This window comes from Lissotriton helveticus, chromosome 5_1 (assembly GCF_964261635.1).
Source record: "Lissotriton helveticus chromosome 5_1, aLisHel1.1, whole genome shotgun sequence".
In the NCBI taxonomy this organism is placed as follows: domain Eukaryota; kingdom Metazoa; phylum Chordata; class Amphibia; order Caudata; family Salamandridae; genus Lissotriton; species Lissotriton helveticus.
The window spans coordinates 2,080,276,752-2,080,293,902 of NC_136065.1; the positions used below are offsets into that span (position 1 = coordinate 2,080,276,752).

Sequence of the window (17,151 nt, forward strand, 5' to 3'; positions counted from 1 at the left end):
GATACTGTATCCCAATTAAAATATGGTGCTGAATTGCACAATTATGAATTGAAATTAAGATTACTAAATGAGTACCTATTCTGTAATCATACATGAGATCTCTAATCGAAATATGGAAATCCAAGTGAGGACAATTGAAAGATCTTTGCTAAAAAAAAAAAAGGACCACAACCAGGTCGGCCCACTGCGTGCGCACTTGAGCTGTCAATCGCATTAACACTGCAAACGGAGGGAACGCATAAGCCTGTTCCATGCTCCAATCCTAAAGGGAGGTGTCCGTGGCTACAGCCTGGGGATCCAGTCTCCAGGTGTAATACCTGTCCAATTGGAAATCCAGATGAGAGGCAAAGAGGTCCATGGAGAATGGGCTCCACTGCTCTTGGAGTTGCTTGGAGATTGGAGGGTGCAACTTTCACAGGCTGACATCCCTCCAGAGGCAGGAGTGCCAATCCGCTATCTGGTTGGCTTGGCCTGGAAGATGTTCCACTGCAAGGGAGATATGAATGGCTAGGCAATATTCCCACAGCCTACGAGCGAGGTCCGACAGGACTTTTGAGCGAACACCCCGAGATGATTGACTTAACAAACCGCCGCCACGTTGTCCATCTTCAAAAGGACTGAACATTGAACTTGGTCCTTCGTCCAGCATTGGAGGGCGAAAGAGCCCACCATCAATTCAAGGCAGTTGATATGAAGGGCTTGCTCTGCGGAAGACATTTGTCCTCCAGAGGAGAGCTCTCCACAGCGAGCGCCCCACCCTGAGCCACTAGCATTGGGCTTGATCATCAGATCAGGTTGGGAGCCGAAGATCACTCAGCCGATCCTGACCTCCATATGAGAGATCCACCACTGCATATCCTCCTGCGCCTCCAATAACAGCAGAATCAACTGAGTATGAGAGTCCCTTCTGGAGATGGATTATTTACAAGATTTGCAATGCCCGGTAGTGGAGATGGCATTGAAAGATCACCTGAATTGAGGACGAGAAGAGTCCCACTATGCATGCCAACTGCTGCAAAGAAACTGCAGAGATTGTTCTCCGGAGTTCATGCCTGATCCTGGTCAGCTTCTGAGTTGGGAGGCTGAGGGTCGCCTCGACCGAGTCGATGAGGAATCCCAGGAATTGCAGGGATTGGGAGGGAACAAGAGCATACTTCTCCGTGTTCATTACAAAACCAAGCAATTCTTGCATGTCGATGGCGATCTGTAACTGCATGGAGAGATGCAGAGGGCACCGATTCATAATCAGGATGTCATCAAGATAGACAATCAGTTGCACTCCCAGAGCTCACAGGCCTCTTCTGTTTGGTGAAACACAAAGAGGCGGATGAGAGCCCGAAAGGAAGGGAAGTGTAGTTGAATACCTGAGATTTCCAATGGAATTACAAGAAGTGAATGTGAGGCGGAAAGATTGGTAAGGCTAGATAGGCATATTTTAGATACAGACGGACCATCCAATCTGACTTCAAAAGGAGGTCTCTGGGGAGATGTATACCCTCCATTTTGAAATGTTGGTAGAGGAGCCACCCGTTGAATTATTTCAGATTCATAACAGGATGCTGACCGCTGCCCCTTTTCTCCACCAGATAGCGGTTGCTGAGGAAACCATTGGGATGCACCATTATGTGGGCAATCACCCCACCCCTTTCTCTAAAAGACTAGCTATCTCCTGGTCTACCCGGGCCTGCTGTTGCTGTGAGAAGACCAGATGTCTGCGATTGCAGAACTGGACAGGGGCCCCATAAAATTCTATGTGAAACCCTTTTATTGTTTGGAGGACCCATGTATCTGTGGAAAGAGCCTCCCAGTTCCACAAGAGAGCCGCCAAACGACCCCCAAGATGGAGCCCCGCAGGTTTTGTGTTCTCACCTTATGTATTGCGGTAGTTCTTGTGGCCTCTGGAACCGCTTCTGGCTCCTCTGCAGCGGGTGTAGGGCCGGATTAGGTGGAAGTTCCCAAACTTGTTGGAGTCCTGATATTGGCCCTGATGGGAGTCCCCACCTCTGGAGGCATGGTGGAAGGAGCTGCCAGTTGAGTGCCCCCTACCTCGGCCCGGGTCGCCCGGGTAAGCAAAAACACTGGGTGAATATTCTCTTTATAGAGGTTTGGGGTTTGTCTGATTAATTAAGAGTATTTTTCCCAAAAAGGTTGCCCTGGGATACTTTACAAGCTTCTGGGTGGAAAGGTCTCCTAATTTGGGGTCAATCTTAATCAGCAATGACCTACGTCGCTCGGTAGAAATTGTGCAATTTGTGTTCCCCAGAAAAATATTCACTCACTGAGCCCAACCGACAGGGTGTCAGGAGAGATCAGTGAGACAGAGGCCTTTGCGTACTCCGCAATGTCCATGATTTTTGCTAAGGGTCCTGCCACATCCAGGAGTTTATACTGGGAGCAGTACCAGGACCTGTCTATACCCTTCTTGGTGTCTCAGACAAACTTAGCGAGGAAGGTGGCCATCTTTGCGTCTATCTCTGGGGTGAGAGCCACCATCCCCCCTTAAGATGGCTGAGGGCATTCTGCCTTGAGACAGTTACTCACTTCCTTGTCAAGGGGCTTTCGTAGCCTACTCGCCATGTAGGCGGCCACTTTGGGCGCGGGGCATTACTTGGGTTGAGCATCCATGAACGTCTTCTTTAGGCGCACAAAGGCATCGAGCTCGACCCCTGGGTCATCCGCACGCTTGTGTTTATCAGGATTGGGGGTAGCTGGCTTCCCTGGAAGTTGGGGGCTCGGAGCCCTGAAGAGTCTTCCCTCTGGTCGAGAGGTTTTTGGCATTGCGCTTGAATAGCCTTAATCTTCTTCTGCAGGAGGACTACCACTTGTGTCACTGCTTTAAAGATAGAAGTGTCTATCACTTTTTTGAGCATCAATGGGTAGGTAGGTACCTTTCTCCTTCTCCATATACTTTTCTGGACCCTCAAAATCCTCTATATTGAAGGTTACAGTAATAAATGGGGCAGTATGGTGGGGTATAATCTCTGATTTGCACTGGGCCCTGATACAAGGAAACAGATTGCCTCACACAAGAAAAAACCCCTCACAGGGAAAGGTGACAAGTGGGACACACACCCTCATTTTTAGCAGGGAGATTCTCCGACCTGGGACTGTCCCACTGGCTCCCTCACAAAAGGCTGCCTTAACCACACTGGGTGTCAGGTCTCGAGGCAGTGGCTCATGCTGGCGTTCAACACCTCAGAAATTGACATTGCTCAATAGTTTGTGTTAATAGCAGCAGCCTGATGCGCTTAACTGAAATTGACAGTGAAATTGATGTTCGCCAGCTGCGGGGGGTAGAGACGCTCCCAGCACACACTTGACTAGTGAACAGGCCCCATAGTAGCCAGATGACCGCCCTGCGCACGCGAGCCGGCAGTGTAAATGGCGACCACGTAGGAACGAGAATGTTCATGAGGTCGTCCTCAAAAGAAACAAAGGCACGATAATTACAGAACAATGAGAGCGGCAGGAATGCGCCGCTTCACATAAGGAGCAAAGGTATTGTAAAAGTTTACTGCTAAACAGTGGCTGACTATACCATGAGAAAATACAAAGAAACACAGGTCAAGAGACAAACGCCCACATGCATCAAGCTGTTTTGCATTCGCAAATGGTGCGAATCGCAAAATTCGGCCGTTTGCGAATGCAAAAACCTATTTTGGGATGCATCATTTTTTTCCTTCATTTTTCGCAATTTAAGAAATCGCAATTTTTGGCGATTTCTTAAATTGCGATAGCATTTAAGAAATCGCAAATCTTGCGATTTATTAAATGCTATGCATGATTTTTTTAAAAATTACCATGAAGTAAACCTTCATGGTAATTTGCGAAAAGTTTAAAAAATGCACAAAAGTGCATTTTTTAAACTTATATTCTACACACACACATGCCCTTGGGACATGTGTGTGAGTAAAATGTACTTCCGTGACATTTCAGGGGTGCAGAGGCGGGTCCTATGGACCCCCCCCCTGCACCCTTGAAATTGCATACTCATTTTGCGATTCCTTAATTGCGAATTCGCAAAATGAGAATGCCTTCCCATTGATTCCTATGGGCCTCTAGGCCCATGGGAATCAATGTAAAGCGATTCCTTAATTGCGATTCGCAATTAAGGAATCGCAAATAAAGAAAATTAAGAAATCGCAAAAACTTTTGCGATTTCTTGATGCATAGGAATTAGCGATTCCGAAATTGCGATTCCTTAATTTTCGCAATTTAGGAATCGCAAATTCCTACAATGATGCATGTGGGTGTAAACACTTATCTGTATGCTGCTGGAGCAGCAAAGAAAGAGGGATTTACGGTCAGATTCATCAAACCAAAATCCGCTCGCAAAGGGCCAGATTCTGAGAATCTGGCCCTTTGCGAGCGGTATTTTTGCATTTGGGATGCATTATCCCAAATGTAAAAATCGTAATTTTAGAAATCGCTACATTGTGATTATCTGCATTTAAGGAATCTCAATTTGAGATTCCTTAAATGCAATGCATGAACCATTTCAAAATTGCGAATTTGCAATCTGGGGCCGCTATTTACCGCGAAGTCTAACTACGTGGTAAATAGCAAAAACTTCGAAAAATGCACTTAAGTGCATTTTTCTAAGTTGTATGTTACACACACACATGTCCTTGGGACATGTGTGTGCGCAACACCAGTGTAAATTACCATTTCAGGGGTGCAACAGGGTGTCCTTTGGACACCCTGGCACCCTTGAAATAGCTTCCTTATTTGCGATTCGCTAATTGCATGGGAAAGTCATTCCTTATTTGCGATTAGCAATTAGCGAATCGCAAATAAGGAATCAGTAGAAATCGCTAAAAATATTGCTATTTCTACATGCATCCCGTTTTGCGAGTCTTTAATAGCGAATCCTTAAAATTCGCTATTAAGGACTCGCAAAACATGACTTTGATGAATCTGGGGGTAAGAGAGTCTGCACGGACAGCTATATGCATTGCGGCACTCTGATCGGAAGGACTGTTTCTTCTGTTATTTTCCCAATGTGTCATGGGAAATGCATTTTGTTGGTTATGAAATATTGCTTTTCAAAGGCTGCTGGTAATAAAAAGCGAAGGAATGCCTAATCCCGCCTCAGTGTCCTTAATAGAATTGAAACTTTCTGTTATGAAATTTAGGAAATGTTTCATAGGCATTAAATGTTTTTGGGATTTTATTTATCAAAGACTGCTGGTAATAAAAGCAAAGAAAGAAAAGCCTAATAATCGCCTCCGTGTCCTGCTACATAATTGACATGAAATTATATAGGGCCAGATGTAGGTAATCCGATTTTACCGATTCTAAAATACCGAATTTTACCGAATCGGTATTTTAGAATCGGTAAATGGTATGTAGTTAAAAAATCGGTAAAAAATACCGATTCGGTTAAAATCGGAATCGGACATTCGGATTTTACCGATTCGGTAAATTTTCCGATTTGGAAAAGTTTCCGATTTGGAAACTTTACCGATTCGGAAATTGTAACGATTCAGGAAATTTTCCGATTCGGTAAAGTTTCCGATTCGGATGTTTTTGGGTCCCCTACATCCCAAATGCCCAATACCGGTCGGTAACGGCCGAAATTCGGTAATTTCGGCCGTTACCGACCGGTATTGGGCCACCTAGATCTGGCCCATAGTAACTTTGAAAATGTAATTCATAATCCAAAAACGCATTTTAGATTTACGGTAATGCAATATGGAATACAATATGAAACTGTAAAATTAGATACTGAATTCAATATTAAAATTTTGTTCTCTAGTTTAAAATGTTTCATTCTGAATGAATGTATTACACACCGTATCTACATGCTATATATGCTAAGCCTATTAAATTAGCACAAAGACAAAATAATGCCAGCTTTACCTTCATGAATTGTTTAGATTGTTTACTACAACTCCCTCTAAACTACATCCCTTACAGATGGCATGTCTAGAACACTAAAAGAGAAGGAACCGCACCAAAGTCTAAGTGGGGGTAAAGCACAATCTCCGGTCTTCGGTCTGCACTGCTGTCATCTTCTGAGCCTAAAAGGAGAAAGGTCGGATTAAGGAAGACATGTAATCTTATCTACCACTGCAGTCACTTTCATATCTCTGCAATTTCTCTAATATGGAGACCTTACACATTAAATTCTGAACATGATAATATACAATGTCAGCATATCCTTAATCATATTTTTTCCACAACATGTACCTTAAAAGTACAAATAAGAAAATAAGTTACTTACCTGTAACTTTGGTTCTCCAGTATTGGAAGCTTGCATAGATTCCCATGCTTGTATCATTCCCCGTCGTCAGAATGGGAGTCCCCGGTATACATAAAATGGCAATAGAAACCATTACCAAAACAGACCCTAGGCATAGGCCCATTCCTATTTTACAACCTATCCACCTCTTTTTGTAACAGAGACCAAAACTACGAGTTACTTACCTTCGGTAAAGATGTATCTGGTAGAGACAATTCTAGCCGCAGATTCCTTCACGTAGAATTATCCCGAGGCGTGAGACTGGATCCGGCAACTTTTTGGCACAGCCTCCATGCGTGCTGGGCGACACCACACAACTCTGCCCAGGCGTCGTCCGCGTACGTCACGTCAGCAAGGTCACATAAGCCCCACTCCGGCACGCCTATGTCAGTTTTCTTCAGAGAACTTTTCTGCACCGCAACGCGGAGCCACCAGGCAAAACTGTTTGAGTATGGGATCAGTGTGCGAAGAGTAGAAAAAAGGGAATGGAGACAAGCGACACCACAAGGAGCAGTGCAACACCGCAGTATCCAAAGGCAGGGGCAGAATAATGAACAGAGCCGAGCCCTGAGCAGCCACCCTGCCAGTATGTAAACAGCCTCCCCCCAGCCTCTCCCCCGAAGACAGGGAACATATGTAAAAAGTCATGACACCTGCAGCAAGCCTACAACCCCCACCCGGAAACAGGGAAGGAGAGCCAGCCCCAAGGCAGACAGGACCAACAAAACTCCAAGCCACCCCAGCACAGAGGGCAACCATGCCCCAAGGAACAAGGGCAAGGCATGGCCAGATGACCCCAACACAGAGGTCAGCAGAGGGGCTCGGACCCCTAGCAGCAAGAGGAAGGGAGGGGAGGGCAGAGATTGAAGGCAACACCCCCAACCCTGGAGAAGCCAGAGTAGCGGGGCCCAGAGGCACTATAACCCCATCCTCCAGTGAACCAAAGAGGAGGAAGGAACAGCAACAAGACGGAGCAAGCAGCCAAGAGCGAAAGAATGCACTCAGAGGAGACACAGCCCTCCACCTGGAGGAGAGTGCCGAGACCAACTCAAGGGTCCTCGCAGAACGGGGAGCAAGGGCGGGCCATGAAGGAATCTGCGGCTAGAATCGTCTCTACCAGATACATTGTTACCGAAGGTAAGTAACTCGTACATCTGATAGAGACTACTAGCCGCAGATTCCTTCACGTAGAATAGATACCCTAGCAATACCCACAGGTAGGAGGGTCTGCGAAAGGACCACACAAGCCAGGACAGGACAGAGGGTCCCACAGGGGACCAGACCTGCGGACCAGGTAAGTAATCTGGTCACTTCCAGGCAAGAGGAGCCCCCACAAGCAGGACACCACCGACCCCAAGACAGATGGAGGAAGAAGAAAGAAGAGGCCCTCACACTCACAACAGAGGAACCAAGGGCAAGGCCAGAGAGGCCGAAGTACCCCACACCGCTCCAAGGCAAACAGCCTCCATCCAAAGCCAGGAGGAGAAGCTTAGAGAGCCCAAGGAAACGAGGGAAAAGAAGGAGAGACTACTCCAGACGGAAGGCAACAGGCTAGCCAGAGCGGCGCCAACAGACATAAGCCGCCAGAAGCAAGAAAAACAGCCTGGGGCCCCAGGAAGACCAGGCAGGCAACAGAATTTCAACTCTGCTTTGTGAATAGGTTCAAAAGGAGGCTTCATAAGTTGGGCGAAAACCACGTTCAGATGCCAAAGAGGAGGAGGAGGCTTGGCTGGAGGGAAAACTCTGAAAAGTCCCATGAGAAACTGTTTAATGATCCTTGTCGACCAGAGGGAAGGGCCTGAAGACGTGCGTCTGAAGCGAGAAATTTCCTCCAGATGCACCTTGATAGAAGAGGGAGCCAGCCCCACTTTTGCTTGTGATAGAATATATGGAAGAACTTCATGCAGTTCCGATTTAAAAGGATGGAAGCCGTTATGCTGGCACCAAATACAGAACCGCTTCCACTTTAATCTGTAAGTCTTATTCGTACTAGGGACTCTTGCCTGAGACAGCACCTACTTACATTCTGCTGAGAGATTCAGACAAAGAAATTCTCGCTGCTCTGGAGCCATGCCGAGAGCTAAAGAGACTGAGGATCCGGATGCCAGACTTGGCTCTGAGACATCATCAGCAGCAAGGGAATCGGCTGCAAAGGAAGAGGAAGGTCCAGGGAGAGAAGGTGAAGTTCTGTGAACCAAAACTGTCTGGGCCACGTAGGAGCTATCAGAATCATCCTGCACGGTTCTGCTTTGAGCTTCCTGAGAAGTCTGGGGATCAGAGGAATAACTGCTTGCATAGAACCCGCATTTCTCGTTCTCTGGAGTGGCGAAGAGATCTATGGAAGGCTGCCCCATCTGTAAAAAACCTTCTGTAAAGTGAAGATGTCCAGTTCCCACTCGTGGCTGACCGACTTCAGTCTGCTGAGCGTGTCTGCTGCTTTGTTGAGGACACCTGGAAGATGTTCAGCTCTGAGTGATATCTCCTGTTGAATTGCCCACTCCCAGATTGATTGGGCTTCTTGCGACAACAGACGAGATCTGGTGCCTCCTTCTTTGTTTATATAATACATGGCGTCGTGTTTTCTGTACGAACTGTAGACTGTTATATTTGTGGAAGAAAGGCTTGCAAGGCTAGGCGAATCACCCTGAGCTCCAGCAGATCGATAAGCAACAGACGATGCTGAGGCCGCCACCGGCCGCTTACATGAAGGTCTTGTAACACTGCTCCCCAGTCTTCGAGAGAGGGGTCCGTAGTTATTATGTGTGGAGCCGGGGATAGCCTGAAAGAGAGACCCTGAGAAATGTTTTCTTTGGTCATCCACAATGATGCGGCGTCTCTCATGGCCTCGGTAACTGTGATCTTGTCTTCGAAGGATCTGTCAACTTGGTGCCACTGCAAGTCTAACTCTTCCTGGAGTGGACATATTCATAATCTGCAGTGAGGAATCAGGGGTATGCATGAGGAGATGGAACCCAGCAGGGACTTGTAGAGGCAAACTGAAAGTGACCTTCTTTTTAACAAACAGGAAGCCATGAACATTAGCTTCTCTTGCATCTCCAAGGTCGGGAAAGCCTTGTTTTTGGACGTGTTTAGAATGGCTCCCAGAAATCTGGCTGTCCTTGACGGACGGAGAGAAGACTTCTGCTCGTTGAGCGTTAGGCTGAGATTGGCAAACAGGCGGGTACATGCTATGACTGAAGGAGTAAAGCCCCTTTCTTCTTTGAGAGATAGGGACAGGTTCTATAGCTCCTTTGAGGAGCATTTGATGGACTTCTAACCGTAGCAGACGGAGATGTTTCGATACCGTGGCGCAAGGGGGCTTGGATGGTGGTGGTTGGCCAAACTCCAGGGTATGGCCGCAATGAATGATGTTCAATACCCAATGGTACAATGTTACATGCTGGCAGTTGTTGAGGAAATATGAAACTCTGCCTCCCACTGATGATACAGTAGAAGAGGGGGCAGTATTCAGAGCCAGTAAGCCGCTATTGGGGCTTAGAGTTGTCTCTGCCCTGGCGACCTTGTCTTCCTGTTGTTCGAACAAGAGAAAGAAGAAGAACATTGATTCTGCCACTATTAATAGTTCCAAAAGGGGGTGGTGGTGGACAGAGTATCTGAGTTAATCAGAACACTCCTACCCAGTCAACAGATCAGGGCTTGATCCATCACCGTTTTTTAGCTCACTGCACCATCCCAGTTCAGAACCTGGCTATATGCAAATTAGTCTGTCCCTGGCCCAGTGCATCATGGGAACAGGGCAGACCAAACTACCAAGCCAATTCTTCACTGGAAAGGAAACAAGCTTCCGGGGACCGGTTTCTGGCATTACAGCCGTCTTCAGCCCGGCTTGCTTGAATCCTGATGGTGCAGTGAGCAAGGGACTCACATCTGAGTATACCCTTCCACACTTATGGTGGCCAAAATATTTTCAAAAAGGGGGTGGTGGTGGACAGAGTATCTGAGTTAATCAGAACACTCCTACCCAGTCAACAGATCAGGGCTTGATCCATCACCGTTTTTTAGCTCACTGCACCATCCCAGTTCAGAACCTGGCTATATGCAAATTAGTCTGTCCCTGGCCCAGTGCATCATGGGAACAGGGCAGACCAAACTACCAAGCCAATTCTTCACTGGAAAGGAAACAAGCTTCCGGGGACCGGTTTCTGGCATTACAGCCGTCTTCAGCCCGGCTTGCTTGAATCCTGATGGTGCAGTGAGCAAGGGACTCACATCTGAGTATACCCTTCCACACTTATAGTGGCCAAAATATTTTCAAAAAGGGGGTGGTGGTGGACAGAGTATCTGAGTTAATCAGAACACTCCTACCCAGTCAACAGATCAGGGCTTGATCCATCACCGTTTTTTAGCTCACTGCACCATCCCAGTTCAGAACCTGGCTATATGCAAATTAGTCTGTCCCTGGCCCAGTGCATCATGGGAACAGGGCAGACCAAACTACCAAGCCAATTCTTCACTGGAAAGGAAACAAGCTTCCGGGGACCGGTTTCTGGCATTACAGCCGTCTTCAGCCCGGCTTGCTTGAATCCTGATGGTGCAGTGAGCAAGGGACTCACATCTGAGTATACCCTTCCACACTTATGGTGGCCAAAATATTTTCAAAAAGGGGGTGGTGGTGGACAGAGTATCTGAGTTAATCAGAACACTCCTACCCAGTCAACAGATCAGGGCTTGATCCATCACCGTTTTTTAGCTCACTGCACCATCCCAGTTCAGAACCTGGCTATATGCAAATTAGTCTGTCCCTGGCCCAGTGCATCATGGGAACAGGGCAGACCAAACTACCAAGCCAATTCTTCACTGGAAAGGAAACAAGCTTCCGGGGACCGGTTTCTGGCATTACAGCCGTCTTCAGCCCGGCTTGCTTGAATCCTGATGGTGCAGTGAGCAAGGGACTCACATCTGAGTATACCCTTCCACACTTATGGTGGCCAAAATATTTTCAAAAAGGGGGTGGTGGTGGACAGAGTATCTGAGTTAATCAGAACACTCCTACCCAGTCAACAGATCAGGGCTTGATCCATCACCGTTTTTTAGCTCACTGCACCATCCCAGTTCAGAACCTGGCTATATGCAAATTAGTCTGTCCCTGGCCCAGTGCATCATGGGAACAGGGCAGACCAAACTACCAAGCCAATTCTTCACTGGAAAGGAAACCAGCTTCCGGGGACCGGTTTCTGGCATTACAGCCGTCTTCAGCCTGGCTTGCTTGAATCCTGATGGTGCAGTGAGCAAGGGACTCACATCTGAGTATACCCTTCCACACTTATGGTGGCCAAAATATTTTCAAAAAGGGGGTGGTGGTGGACAGAGTATCTGAGTTAATCAGAACACTCCTACCCAGTCAACAGATCAGGGCTTGATCCATCACCGTTTTTTAGCTCACTGCACCATCCCAGTTCAGAACCTGGCTATATGCAAATTAGTCTGTCCCTGGCCCAGTGCATCATGGGAACAGGGCAGACCAAACTACCAAGCCAATTCTTCACTGGAAAGGAAACAAGCTTCCGGGGACCGGTTTCTGGCATTACAGCCGTCTTCAGCCCGGCTTGCTTGAATCCTGATGGTGCAGTGAGCAAGGGACTCACATCTGAGTATACCCTTCCACACTTATGGTGGCCAAAATATTTTCAAAAAGGGGGTGGTGGTGGACAGAGTATCTGAGTTAATCAGAACACTCCTACCCAGTCAACAGATCAGGGCTTGATCCATCACCGTTTTTTAGCTCACTGCACCATCCCAGTTCAGAATCTGGCTATATGCAAATTAGTCTGTCCCTGGCCCAGTGCATCATGGGAACAGGGCAGACCAAACTACCAAGCCAATTCTTCACTGGAAAGGAAACAAGCTTCCGGGGACCGGTTTCTGGCATTACAGCCGTCTTCAGCCCGGCTTGCTTGAATCCTGATGGTGCAGTGAGCAAGGGACTCACATCTGAGTATACCCTTCCACACTTATGGTGGCCAAAATATTTTCAAAAAGGGGGTGGTGGTGGACAGAGTATCTGAGTTAATCAGAACACTCCTACCCAGTCAACAGATCAGGGCTTGATCCATCACCGTTTTTTAGCTCACTGCACCATCCCAGTTCAGAACCTGGCTATATGCAAATTAGTCTGTCCCTGGCCCAGTGCATCATGGGAACAGGGCAGACCAAACTACCAAGCCAATTCTTCACTGGAAAGGAAACAAGCTTCCGGGGACCGGTTTCTGGCATTACAGCCGTCTTCAGCCCGGCTTGCTTGAATCCTGATGGTGCAGTGAGCAAGGGACTCACATCTGAGTATACCCTTCCACACTTATGGTGGCCAAAATATTTTCAAAAAGGGGGTGGTGGTGGACAGAGTATCTGAGTTAATCAGAACACTCCTACCCAGTCAACAGATCAGGGCTTGATCCATCACCGTTTTTTAGCTCACTGCACCATCCCAGTTCAGAACCTGGCTATATGCAAATTAGTCTGTCCCTGGCCCAGTGCATCATGGGAACAGGGCAGACCAAACTACCAAGCCAATTCTTCACTGGAAAGGAAACCAGCTTCCGGGGACCGGTTTCTGGCATTACAGCCGTCTTCAGCCCGGCTTGCTTGAATCCTGATGGTGCAGTGAGCAAGGGACTCACATCTGAGTATACCCTTCCACACTTATGGTGGCCAAAATATTTTCAAAAAGGGGGTGGTGGTGGACAGAGTATCTGAGTTAATCAGAACACTCCTACCCAGTCAACAGATCAGGGCTTGATCCATCCCCGTTTTTTAGCTCACTGCACCATCCCAGTTCAGAACCTGGCTATATGCAAATTAGTCTGTCCCTGGCCCAGTGCATCATGGGAACAGGGCAGACCAAACTACCAAGCCAATTCTTCACTGGAAAGGAAACAAGCTTCCGGGGACCGGTTTCTGGCATTACAGCCGTCTTCAGCCCGGCTTGCTTGAATCCTGATGGTGCAGTGAGCAAGGGACTCACATCTGAGTATACCCTTCCACACTTATGGTGGCCAAAATATTTTCAAAAAGGGGGTGGTGGTGGACAGAGTATCTGAGTTAATCAGAACACTCCTACCCAGTCAACAGATCAGGGCTTGATCCATCACCGTTTTTTAGCTCACTGCACCATCCCAGTTCAGAACCTGGCTATATGCAAATTAGTCTGTCCCTGGCCCAGTGCATCATGGGAACAGGGCAGACCAAACTACCAAGCCAATTCTTCACTGGAAAGGAAACAAGCTTCCGGGGACCGGTTTCTGGCATTACAGCCGTCTTCAGCCCGGCTTGCTTGAATCCTGATGGTGCAGTGAGCAAGGGACTCACATCTGAGTATACCCTTCCACACTTATGGTGGCCAAAATATTTTCAAAAAGGGGGTGGTGGTGGACAGAGTATCTGAGTTAATCAGAACACTCCTACCCAGTCAACAGATCAGGGCTTGATCCATCACCGTTTTTTAGCTCACTGCACCATCCCAGTTCAGAACCTGGCTATATGCAAATTAGTCTGTCCCTGGCCCAGTGCATCATGGGAACAGGGCAGACCAAACTACCAAGCCAATTCTTCACTGGAAAGGAAACAAGCTTCCGGGGACCGGTTTCTGGCATTACAGCCGTCTTCAGCCCGGCTTGCTTGAATCCTGATGGTGCAGTGAGCAAGGGACTCACATCTGAGTATACCCTTCCACACTTATGGTGGCCAAAATATTTTCAAAAAGGGGGTGGTGGTGGACAGAGTATCTGAGTTAATCAGAACACTCCTACCCAGTCAACAGATCAGGGCTTGATCCATCACCGTTTTTTAGCTCACTGCACCATCCCAGTTCAGAACCTGGCTATATGCAAATTAGTCTGTCCCTGGCCCAGTGCATCATGGGAACAGGGCAGACCAAACTACCAAGCCAATTCTTCACTGGAAAAGAAACAAGCTTCCGGGGACCGGTTTCTGGCATTACAGCCGTCTTCAGCCCGGCTTGCTTGAATCCTGATGGTGCAGTGAGCAAGGGACTCACATCTGAGTATACCCTTCCACACTTATGGTGGCCAAAATATTTTCAAAAAGGGGGTGGTGGTGGACAGAGTATCTGAGTTAATCAGAACACTCCTACCCAGTCAACAGATCAGGGCTTGATCCATCACCGTTTTTTAGCTCACTGCACCATCCCAGTTCAGAACCTGGCTATATGCAAATTAGTCTGTCCCTGGCCCAGTGCATCATGGGAACAGGGCAGACCAAACTACCAAGCCAATTCTTCACTGGAAAGGAAACGAGCTTCCGGGGACCGGTTTCTGGCATTACAGCCGTCTTCAGCCCGGCTTGCTTGAATCCTGATGGTGCAGTGAGCAAGGGACTCACATCTGAGTATACCCTTCCACACTTATGGTGGCCAAAATATTTTCAAAAAGGGGGTGGTGGTGGACAGAGTATCTGAGTTAATCAGAACACTCTTACCCAGTCAACAGATCAGGGCTTGATCCATCACCGTTTTTTAGCTCACTGCACCATCCCAGTTCAGAACCTGGCTATATGCAAATTAGTCTGTCCCTGGCCCAGTGCATCATGGGAACAGGGCAGACCAAACTACCAAGCCAATTCTTCACTGGAAAGGAAACAAGCTTCCGGGGACCGGTTTCTGGCATTACAGCCGTCTTCAGCCCGGCTTGCTTGAATCCTGATGGTGCAGTGAGCAAGGGACTCACATCTGAGTATACCCTTCCACACTTATGGTGGCCAAAATATTTTCAAAAAGGGGGTGGTGGTGGACAGAGTATCTGAGTTAATCAGAACACTCCTACCCAGTCAACAGATCAGGGCTTGATCCATCACTGTTTTTAGCTCACTGCACCATCCCAGTTCAGAACCTGGCTATATGCAAATTAGTCTGTCCCTGGTCCAGTGCATCATGGGAACAGGGCAGACCAAACTACCAAGCCAATTCTTCACTGGAAAGGAAACAAGCTTCCGGGGACCGGTTTCTGGCATTACAGCCGTCTTCAGCCCGGCTTGCTTGAATCCTGATGGTGCAGTGAGCAAGGGACTCACATCTGAGTATACCCTTCCACACTTATGGTGGCCAAAATATTTTCAAAAAGAGGGTGGTGGTGGACAGAGTATCTGAGTTAATCAGAACACTCCTACCCAGTCAACAGATCAGGGCTTGATCCATCACCGTTTTTTAGCTCACTGCACCATCCCAGTTCAGAACCTGGCTATATGCAAATTAGTCTGTCCCTGGCCCAGTGCATCATGGGAACAGGGCAGACCAAACTACCAAGCCAATTTTTCACTGGAAAGGAAACCAGCTTCCGGGGACCGGTTTCTGGCATTACAGCCGTCTTCAGCCTGGCTTGCTTGAATCCTGATGGTGCAGTGAGCAAGGGACTCACATCTGAGTATACCCTTCCACACTTATGGTGGCCAAAATATTTTCAAAAAGGGGGTGGTGGTGGACAGAGTATCTGAGTTAATCAGAACACTCCTACCCAGTCAACAGATCAGGGCTTGATCCATCACCGTTTTTTAGCTCACTGCACCATCCCAGTTCAGAACCTGGCTATATGCAAATTAGTCTGTCCCTGGCCCAGTGCATCATGGGAACAGGGCAGACCAAACTACCAAGCCAATTCTTCACTGGAAAGGAAACAAGCTTCCGGGGACCGGTTTCTGGCATTACAGCCGTCTTCAGCCCGGCTTGCTTGAATCCTGATGGTGCAGTGAGCAAGGGACTCACATCTGAGTATACCCTTCCACACTTATGGTGGCCAAAATATTTTCAAAAAGGGGGTGGTGGTGGACAGAGTATCTGAGTTAATCAGAACACTCCTACCCAGTCAACAGATCAGGGCTTGATCCATCACCGTTTTTTAGCTCACTGCACCATCCCAGTTCAGAACCTGGCTATATGCAAATTAGTCTGTCCCTGGCCCAGTGCATCATGGGAACAGGGCAGACCAAACTACCAAGCCAATTCTTCACTGGAAAGGAAACAAGCTTCCGGGGACCGGTTTCTGGCATTACAGCCGTCTTCAGCCCGGCTTGCTTGAATCCTGATGGTGCAGTGAGCAAGGGACTCACATCTGAGTATACCCTTCCACACTTATGGTGGCCAAAATATTTTCAAAAAGGGGGTGGTGGTGGACAGAGTATCTGAGTTAATCAGAACACTCCTACCCAGTCAACAGATCAGGGCTTGATCCATCACCGTTTTTTAGCTCACTGCACCATCCCAGTTCAGAACCTGGCTATATGCAAATTAGTCTGTCCCTGGCCCAGTGCATCATGGGAACAGGGCAGACCAAACTACCAAGCCAATTCTTCACTGGAAAGGAAACAAGCTTCCGGGGACCGGTTTCTGGCATTACAGCCGTCTTCAGCCCGGCTTGCTTGAATCCTGATGGTGCAGTGAGCAAGGGACTCACATCTGAGTATACCCTTCCACACTTATGGTGGCCAAAATATTTTCAAAAAGGGGGTGGTGGTGGACAGAGTATCTGAGTTAATCAGAACACTCCTACCCAGTCAACAGATCAGGGCTTGATCCATCACTTTTTTTTAGCTCACTGCACCATCCCAGTTCAGAACCTGGCTATATGCAAATTAGTCTGTCCCTGGCCCAGTGCATCATGGGAACAGGGCAGACCAAACTACCAAGCCAATTCTTCACTGGAAAGGAAACAAGCTTCCGGGGACCGGTTTCTGGCATTACAGCCGTCTTCAGCCCGGCTTGCTTGAATCCTGATGGTGCAGTGAGCAAGGGACTCACATCTGAGTATACCCTTCCACACTTATGGTGGCCAAAATATTTTCAAAAAGGGGGTGGTGGTGGACAGAGTATCTGAGTTAATCAGAACACTCCTACCCAGTCAACAGATCAGGGCTTGATCCATCACCGTTTTTTAGCTCAC

The 17,151-nt window shown here is 47.9% G+C and overlaps 1 protein-coding gene across 7 annotated transcripts in view; it reads right to left on the minus strand.

The window, feature by feature from the left end:
* The window catches only part of MSH5 (mutS homolog 5), a 1,532,005-nt gene that overhangs the window by 1,192,130 nt on the left and 322,724 nt on the right, over nt 1–17,151 (minus strand). For 6 of the 7 annotated variants that reach the window (XM_078646032.1, XM_078646035.1, XM_078646034.1 and 3 more), the window contains exon 5: nt 5,958–6,023. The exons of the other annotated variant lie outside the window; for it this stretch is intronic. In XM_078646032.1, the coding sequence (XP_078502158.1) occupies nt 5,958–6,023 (66 nt within the window). The remainder of the gene's footprint in view (nt 1–5,957; nt 6,024–17,151) is intronic. 7 annotated transcript variants of the gene reach the window in all.